Genomic DNA, 9,745 nt, shown 5'->3' with positions numbered 1-9,745 from the left:
ATACATTACATATTAGACCTAGTCTTTATTAATTTAACAAAAACCAAGCCAAAATACAGAATCGATAAGTGTTGGCTCAATAGAAGTTAAGAGGATAAGCAGCACACACGATGATTAGCTGATCATCACCTCACAATGCCAAGGAGGAAAGACATCAACAATGATCTCAGGCAAGCAAATCAATCAGTTAAGGGTTATAAGGCCATTTCCAAACTACATGAAGTCTATCATTCCACAGCGAGAAAGGTTATTCACGAGTACTACTAGTTTATTCATAAGAAGCGTGGGAGCTTGACCAACATGCATTTCTAACAGCATAACATCTTCTTAATACAATGAATATGAAGGAAAATCTCAGCTTTTTTTTTTTTTTTTTGGATATGGGGAGGTCTCAAAGGCACCTTATGCTGATATTGACTCAGTAGTTAAGCGTCCAGAGGAGCTGGCAGCCTTTCTAGAAAAACAGTTCACCTCAAGGTCAGAGTGTGCAATTCTAACAGAAAGAGCAAAAAACCCAGGAGGCACATCTCTGACTCTAAAAGCCTCTGTTAGCATGTTAAATGTTAAAGTTCATGACAGTATAATTAGAAAAAGAATGGGCAAGTATGGCTTGATTGGAAGGGTTGCCAGAAGAAAGCCTATTTCTGGAAAAAAAAATAAAAACAAGGCAACACAACTCATGTTTGCAAAACAGCTTCTGAACTAACAACAGGACTTCTGGAACCATGTCTTTTGGATTTTTATTATGTCCCGACACTTGTGCTTTAGAGTTAAAGGATGATACTCCCTGTTTTTCACGTGACTGCATGTAGAAAGATAGACGGAGACATAGAGAGATCATCAGAGAAATGAGTTTGAATTGTCACCTGCTACAGAAAGAAAGAATACGGGATACACCTTGTTGCTGTTACACAAACATACAAAGATTTCATTAATAAAGTAACTTTTGAATTGTACATTAACATGGGCGCAATTCAAGTATATCTGTCAACATAAAGCATGGCGACATAGGCACGGCTAAAGAAACCCTCCACATGACAGCAGTTCACAGGCTTCTGTCCACATGAGCACAGTAGTAGTGTGAAAGCTGTCTCGTGCTCCGGGGAATTTCCCGTCCACGTGTCTGAATACGCGACAAAGAAGGCGGGATATAAACAAAATCAGCCATTGGTTGTAGCACCCAAATGTAAATCACCCTCTATTTACTAATTTTCTACACCCCGCCCCTGGCGGAGTCAGTATGAAGCTGACGTCGGCGAAATGAAATCGGCTCGTCGCGCTTTTCCTCACAGAATGGAAGTAGTCGTGGACGCGAAAAGGACTAAACTCGCTTGACTTGGCAGGATATTGAGCTCGTTGTCACTTTTTTTTCTTTTTCTATTTCTGGTTGCAAAAACAGACATTCAAAAACAAAGGCACGCATTCGAGGTAAGACGATAAGAGACACTTTTAAAAATGTTCTCATTCAGCCTTCGCTTTCCGCCAGCTGGTCATCATGTAACGTGCCCGGACGGAGGAAGAGGCAACAGGCAGCGTGCCGCTGTTGTTGTTGGAAAACACGCACCGAATGTGTGTGTCGACTCTTGTTGTTTGCACAGAAACGTCAGAGCAGTCCAACTTTAAAAGGAGTTTAGCTGAACTCAGCCTGTCATTCATGTGGCAGAGATTTGAATTAAACCGGCTTTCCCGGCTCACACGGCTCCGCGCGTGAATGAACTTTAAACTGCCGCGGCTCGTGTTTTCCGAACGTTTTGGCTGCAGTTTTCTCCAAACCAAAGAACAACAAACGCCTTTAAGCGTGTAATTACGCATTCTTCACCTTGTGTCCTTTCTACTTTCGCGTTTTCTCCTCTTTTACAACACTCCAAACGCATGTCGCCGTCTAATTCAACATTTCTTTAACCCTATTTAGGGTCGGAACGCGCTTCTCTGATAATTACGAGGTGTTTTCATTAATTTAACGAATGCAGTGAGACTGTGGCACCGCGTTGAGCGCGAGGAGACTGTGTGTCATGTAAGGTCTTGATGTGTTCCATGTTGCATAAAGTTAAAATGGTGTGATGTGAGGCTGTGTCGGTGCCGTTGGATAGAAACTGTGTCAATAACAGAGCTTCCTCACCGCCGCAGCCGCAACCACCAGCCCGTCTTCTCCCGTCCTGCCCATGTTGGGCTTTTTTGTCTGCAGCAGGGGGAGCCACTGCCTGACACAAACACACAGCTCACCGCCCGGTCACCGGAGCAAAGTAACCCAGCGTATCTTGACTCTTTTCTTTCTTTCTTCCTTTTTTTTCCCCTCTCTGAGCCCGTGTTATTTCCCCGTGTTTGTCCAAACAAAGCATTACGCGCGCACACTACACGGTGAGGTCTGCTCGTGCTACAGACAGACAGGACAATCTGCTTTTGATGAGGAAATGAAAAAAAAAGTTCTTCTTGGGGAGCTGGCAGGCTGACAGACCAGAGTAGGGAGAGTGGCCTAGGATTTTCCTCAAGGACTGTCATTACCCTTTTGCTGTGGACCCTAATTTGGAAGTGTGGTAGCAGTGTAACCCTGTATTACAACTCAGTGGTGACTTGGGGTTTTGCTAGTGAGGCAACTTGAATTTCACCTATATTTTGATAACTCCTTGACCCAGTGTGAGACTCAGTGTAAGGTTGAGTGCAGTGCATTATTGCCACACCGTGATAAGGTTTGATTGATGGGTTTGTTATGTCACTGTAATATGTTTACATTTCACATATTTATATAAAGACTGAGATCTGATACTTGCAATGATTTGTCGTGCAAATTCCCAAATCTTAGTGAAACTACTCATAGAATAATTCATTAGGAAGCCAAGACAACAAAGACCATCCTTTTTCTGTTACCTTGTCAGCTAAACAAACTTTTATGTAACTGTGGTTCAGCTGAGTTGCCTAACTGCAGTGAATTGTGTGGTTTCATCACTGAGTTGAGAAGAGCCATTTGTTTAAATCAGCACTGAGCTCTTTGCCACAAATGCAGCCAGTGTTCGCTCATTTTCTCCTCCCCAACTCATCCAATGTGGTTTTATTGATTTGAGAGTACTCATTAGAGGCCAGACAGGTCGTCCATAATGATGATTGCTTTGGTAGGAATGAACGAGTAATGAATGTGTCTGAGATCATCTCATCGTATCCAATGTGGATTTGTCCAAAGTTACCATCATTAGTGAAGGAAACTGGAATGCCTTAGATTTATAGTCTCACTTTAAGACAAATGTTCTATATCTAGGATTAGCCGTGCCATTTCTGAATCTATCTTCTCACTTTCAAGGCTGCTCATCGTGTAGTGCCCCCGTATGGACGATGAGGAGGATGATGTGTTTGAGCCAGATCCCCACTGCTGGCGCACAACATTCAGGGAGATAAAGTGTGAAGACCGGGGCACACAAACACCTGGTCCTGCCCTGGTATCAACCAACGGCATGCTGCCCTGTGGGGTCGCAGAGGAGCCCAGACCACTCTTCTACGGTGAGGCTGATGACATGGCACATTTTCAACAGAGAAAAGGCAACGTTGCCTTGTGTGTGTGATAATAAACGATGTTATAAAACCGAATCATAACGTGAGACTGTGAGAAATGTGAAACAGTGTTGCCGCACTGATCTCACCCTTGGCGCCTGATAGTCGTCATCACACTTGTTTTTTTATGGTCAGCGTGCAGTGTACCCAGCTGCTTTGCTATACAAAAGGCGCCAGACTGGCATCGTGACTAAAAAGATGTGACAGCAGTGCTCACCTGTGCAACAACTCTTCAGAGAGCTGGTTATCACTGACAGTAAAGTTGCAGTGGCGCCATATACAAGTAATCATTCCAGAGTAGCTCCTTAACAACTTACTGATCTCAAAATCTGAGTCGTGTGAGTTTGTTTTGTGTAAGTGTCTTAGAAAAATATTATGTGACATAGCACAGCAGATGGGAAAGTTGTGGTTAGAACCAAGCAGTGCATCCATGAGTGTTTGGCAGATATTTGCACCTGTAGTAAAAAAAAACAAGCCTTTCAGGTGTCATTGCTGTGTTTAGATTATTTTATTGAACACACGCTGTGTACAAGATAATAAGTATCAGCCTTGACACTCTACAGGTAACGCAGGTTTTCGATTGCACTTCCCAGCACGCTTTGAGCTTGTTGGGGATATTGAAGCGAGGCAACAAGAGAGTGAAGAGGAGCAAAACGGGATGGAGCGGCTGCCCCAGCAGCAGCCTGTGGCGCGCAGCGTGGAGGCTTGCATTGGACAGAAACTCCAGCTGATAGGAGACCAGTTTCACCGGGAACACCTTCAGCTGGTGAGGAGGAAAGATGCACCCTGCTGTCTGCACAAATTCAGGACAGATTTCTTGGCGTTTGATGGCAGTAAACGAGAACAACTTAACTATGATACCTTAGCTATGTGCTATATAGTTAGAGCATGAGTTCCCTGCAGTGAGGCCAAGTCTTGTACAAGTCACATTCACTATTACCACTGACAAACATATGAGAAAAAAGTCCCACTAAAACCACATTAGTTGCAACTGAAGTTTGATCAGCCTTATCTTTTTTTTGTTCACTTCCACTGAGTTTAGTATTGTGCCACACAGTAGATAACACACGAGTTTGCTGCCATCATTCCAGGGGTTATACTGTTTGCTTTGGTCGGGTTGCCCTTCCAACCCAGCAGGAAAAAGTCTGCACATTAGCAACACTATCTACACACTTTTCAATATTTGGATCTCATGTTGATTTGACAGAGATTAATGGAGGGTCAAAAGTTTGCTCTCTTTTACTGTGTTTGCTCCGTGTTTGTTTTGGAGAGGCTGTGCACATGCAGAACTTTAGCCAAACGTCTCAAACGCACCCCCACCCCCCCCCCCCCCCCCCCCCCCCCTCATGTGCAGCGTCTCAACCCCCCCGTCCTCCAAACCCCCAACTACTTTCCCTCAAGCCAAAGACACTGCACATTCAGGACAGCCCTTCCCCCAGCCACCCACTAACCCCAGGCCCTTCCCCTGCCTCCTCTTCCTGTTTATTTCTCTCTCTTTTCTCCTGTTTCCTCAGTGTGCTGTGGAGACAAGTGGCATGGAGGATGCCTGGTCTCAAACAACATGCTGTGGTCAGCGTGACTGTGTCCTTAGGGCTGGTGTGCTGCTCCTACCGTGACACACTATCATTTAAATCTTTGGCTTCGAAATATATACATTGACGACAGGGAGATTTTCTGTGAGTGCAAGTCTTTTGTTGCACACAAGGTTAACAGTCTAACACACATATTTAGTCTCACACATTTGAACACATACTTACGCGTACATGAAAAAGCAGAAGTGGCAGGAGTAGGTAAACATGTTGTAACCCGAAGCTCAGCACGTGAGCCCAGAGGGGAACAGCTGTAGTTCCAGGGAGCCTCCAGTCAGCCCCCTTCACTCAGCAGGGAGCGGCCGCAGGAGACACTCAGATAAGAGCCACAGGCCTTGTGAATAAGTTGGTGAAATCCATTATAATGTATAGGGGAGGGGGTGGAAGTTTTGGAGACTGAACCTTAAATGATCAAGTAACAACCATTTTCAGTTATCTTAAAACTTCAGGGAAATAGGTTCCTCCGTGCACTCATTCTTTAACCTCATACCATAAAGTGCAAGACAGTTTTATTTTCTCATGCGCTTATCTAGCAGATGTTATTTATACCCCTGCATCTAAGCATGACTCATGTATTGTGACACTGGCGGACGCACACAGACAACCAGACAGTCAGACAGGAGGGTTGCTGTGATGTGTGTGCGCGACCGGGATGTACTGACGCACAACGCAGGCTGGCCCGGGTCAGGGGATGAGGAAGTGGCTTGTGCTCCCTTTTGCTGGTTGAGTAAACAACAGTGAGGACAGTCAGAGTGAAAACGGCCCTGTGAAGTCACATCCTGGGTAGATACATATCATGACACAGATGACTGATTAAGAGAATATTTTTTTGCCCACATCAGGAGGAGACGGTTTGCAATTTTGATTTGCAGAGAGACCCTATTTTTTCCACTATGTCTCCGTTTGTGTGTGACGAGTGTGTTGAGTGAGGTTGTGGCTGACTGTTACAGGGCCATGTTTTTACAACTCAAACAATGATATGCGGTTTTGAATGCATGATTCTACTGCAGCCTTTGTAATGACTATTTCTGACTCCGGTTGTGCACTTCATTGTATTGTGTTCATGATCATGCATGAATGCACCCATACTTGTTTTTCTGCTTTTTGCTGTCTCTCACTTCTCACTATCATAAGCTCTGGCTGTCAGTACAAAAACTCTCACTCGATTTTTGGTCGCAACTGTTTGCTCATTCTCATTCCTGTCACTCGTGACAGCAGCCAATTTATTAGGCAAATTATGTGTTGCAGACACTTGTCCCTGAGCAATCCAAGTGCCTTTGACTGCCATCATATTGATGGATTTTTGAGCAATGTGGCTGCAAGTGTTCTCCATGGGAGCCCGTGGCCCCTGGCAAAAGGAGGGATTAGGTAGCAAAGGAGTACTGGTGGATGCTGACAGATAAATTGCTCCTCAGTCAGAGGGGCCTGGAGGAGGCTCTGAGGTCCCCAGAGGATGGTTGACATTAGCTGGCCCGCCATTTGAGACTCAGCAGTAATGACAGTCACAATGGCAGGAAGACTGCTCCAGCCTGTGCAGGGCAAGGAGCAGAGTTAGGTTTCATCCCCATGTTTTTTTTAAGAGAGACGACTCCCGGTGCTTTCGATAGGAGGTGTTGAAAGCAGGGTTGAATATCTCCTGTGGCTGTGTGTGCGGCTGAGTGTGTGTGTGTCTGTGTGTGTTTGTGGTTTTATCTCTGCGCTGTTCCAGCAAGGGCACGGCACTCTCTCCTTTCTGCACTTGTAGACAAAAGGGGGAGGAGAAATAAAAACAAAAGATTTTTCCTTTTCATTCATAATTCTGTGGTGATTCGTGTAGACAGGGATATCAACATGTACTATTGTCTATTCTTTTAATACCACAGTTACTTGGTTGTATATTTTATTTTTTTGGCCCTTCTGCTGATATGACTAATCCAGAGTTTCTTGCTATAGAGCCTGGCCTGTTTACCCAAGCGATAAGCCAGAGCTTCTGAGCAGCTGGCATGACAGACAGCCTGCACTGGACACTGATAACGCACATCAGGCTAGTGTCAGAGTGACGACACAGAGAATCTGGCTAGACTCTGCCGCTCTATCTCGAGCTAAATTTAGAGACAGTCTCATTTTGACAGTTGGTGGTGTGACTCATGAGTAAGTTGTGACAGGCCTGTGCACACCTCTTGTCACTCTTGCTCTTTTTCTCTCTTTGTTGATCCGAATATCGCGTGTAAAGGGATAGAACTGAAAGCGGGAACATTCTGTTTCTGACTATAAAGATTAATTGTAACCGAGTAAACACACAAACTTTGTAGCATAGATCTCTCAGCTGACTCATTTATTACCCCAGCAGCCTTTGCTATTAAATGTTCAAACTCTGAGCATCATTAAATATTACACACTGACATAAAATATGAATATAACTTCCCTTATGAAGTAATTTTGTCTCCTTTGGGTAACCAAATGTGGTCTAGTATGATTTAATTTTAAATTGAAAACACTTCAGGCGAGGCTGTGTTTACCAAGTTAACCCTTGCAAGGCTCTGTGAGCAAGTGGTGATCTCATCCACCCTGAGCTGCATAGAAATATTGTCTATTTTTCATACGAGGTAGATATATTTTTCTATTTCTATGCCCTTGTTAAAATATCCTCGAGCAAGATTTAGAAATGGTGTGAACACAGAACTCATAACTTCCCTCATCTTTTGTTGTTTTTTAGTTTTTTTTATCTTTTAAGCAGAAGTAATGGTAAGCCAGTGGAAAGTAAGATATACTCTCGCTGGCTGGAACCCGGTAAGGCTTATGCAACACCATGCAATGTTCACCACAAATTGATAAGAGTATGGAAACCCAGAGGCTTATCACAGTGACAGTTGCTGGCTGTTAACTAGGTCAAGGTTTGGGTGCTATGTAAATATGACAAATCTAATCTCTGCCTGTGAATTTTTGGCTCTTATAAAACATTGTTGCCAAGGCATGTTTGTAGACTTTCAGGCATCTTTATGGAAATAGTTGTCTTCAGTACCTGCGTGATGGGCTGAATATAGTCACAACATTATCAGGCATGATGGAGTCTGCCTTTTGTCTGCAGATGAGCTGCTGGACTACTGTAGCTCTCTCATGCAGATATGTGTTTTCCAGAGACTCCCTGCCTCTCATCAAGAGCCCCCTAATCCCATTTGGAGCAATTATCTTATCTCAGGTTCTCAATGGCTGAGATAGCATTATCCCTCTAATCGCGTGGAATCCAATTGGCTCGCGAACCTGAGAGAGTCTCCTCCTCAGCTGTTGGCTGCTGGTTTCTGCCAGAAAGATTATAAAAAAGTGTGACTGTATGATGAATGTGTTTATGACTTGGAATGTCTATTGGGAAGCCCAGCCTGCATAGGGATCCTGCACAGAGATGGAGGCCTGTTGTTGGGGATAAAAGCAGACTGTTGTGAAAATATCAGCGACATCCTGGGGTCTGGTTCTGTCCTCTCAGTCGAGCCTTTTCACTGTGCCTCCTGTCAATCAGCACACATCACAGTCAACATAAACTAGACCTTACAGTGAAAACCAAAACAAAGGACTTTTTTTTTTTGGCTCTGCATTTTGAGTTTGAGTTTCTGTGGAGTGATCTAACTGACTTATCTTTTTACTTTATTTGTTGTTTCAGTATCATCGAAACCAAAGGAACCAGGGGCCGTTGTGGTGGCGCCTGGCCACAGCGCTACTCAGCCTTCTGTTTGATAGGGGTCTCATTGCTGGAGGACGTGGTGCAGGACAGAGGTGAGGGACATCTTCCCCTTACACCCCTTCTCTACATCTCTGGACTCCTGGACTCCTAATGACACTGTCAAATCTAACACGGGTCTGTTTTGGGGGAAGAAAAAAAAGGAGACAATAAGGTCACCGCAGGACGGAGACAACCAACTTTAATACAATGTTGTGTGTTTTTTCTTTCCAAGAAGATGCCATGATACTCCAAGATTCCTCTAAAGGACAATGTTCATATTTTGGCATACGTGTGGTGTAGTAGTTTTGTAGAGTACATTGTTCTTGGTAAATGTTTTGCACTTCAACATGTATCCATCTTAAATGACCTCCACAGACCCTGGGAATGCCTTATTCAGTGTCTTCTGCCAGAAGGAGTATTGAGTATTTTTGACAGGCAAGATGAGATGGTTAGGAAATGAAAGGAAATGTGGTGTGACAGTTTCTTTTCTGAAGCCTCCCAGGTGACCATTCAAGTTGATTTACTAACTTCCAAAGAGGCAACTTCTTAGAACAAATCATTTTGCACCTCACCTCAATGGAACATTTATATTTTCCTATGTTTTTTTTTTTCATTTGCTTTCTGTACCCCCCCCCCCCCCCCCCCCCCCCCCATTTCCTTTTTCTTTTTCTTTTATTAGGTTTGATCCCTCAGTATGTATCACAATATTGGGAACAAGGTCAAGTTTCTGCACATGAAAAGTTGGCCCACTGTTGAGTGTTATTAAAACATCTTTTAATATGCAGATGTTTGAGATGTTCCTGCCTTTAGTCATGTGCAACATTATCAAACATTTGGGACCTTTTGAAGTATCGGGGTGGAGTTAACAGTACTAAACATCACTGTCTGGTTAAACTAGCTTAGGGACTGCCAGAGGTGTAGT

At 44.0% G+C, this 9,745-nt stretch overlaps 1 protein-coding gene across 2 annotated transcripts; it reads left to right on the top strand.

The window, feature by feature from the left end:
- Positions 1 to 1,261: 1,261 nt before the first annotated feature.
- Positions 1,262 to 9,456, top strand: bmf1 (BCL2 modifying factor 1). 2 transcript variants are annotated; one of them, XM_075448132.1, is made up of 4 exons: positions 1,262 to 1,428; positions 3,293 to 3,489; positions 4,134 to 4,306; positions 8,764 to 9,456. In XM_075448132.1, exons 2-4 carry the CDS (start codon positions 3,318 to 3,320, stop codon positions 8,878 to 8,880), a joined length of 462 nt encoding a protein of 153 aa, XP_075304247.1. In that variant the 5' UTR covers positions 1,262 to 1,428; positions 3,293 to 3,317; the 3' UTR covers positions 8,881 to 9,456. The 2 variants fall into 2 exon arrangements, with proteins under 2 accessions (XP_075304247.1, XP_075304246.1); XM_075448131.1 differs by having other exon boundaries at positions 4,104 to 4,306.
- Positions 9,457 to 9,745: the final 289 nt, after the last annotated feature.

Source organism: Odontesthes bonariensis, chromosome 17 (genome assembly GCF_027942865.1).
Source record: "Odontesthes bonariensis isolate fOdoBon6 chromosome 17, fOdoBon6.hap1, whole genome shotgun sequence".
Lineage (NCBI taxonomy): Eukaryota > Metazoa > Chordata > Actinopteri > Atheriniformes > Atherinopsidae > Odontesthes > Odontesthes bonariensis.
This window is presented reverse-complemented; position numbering and strand designations above follow the sequence as displayed.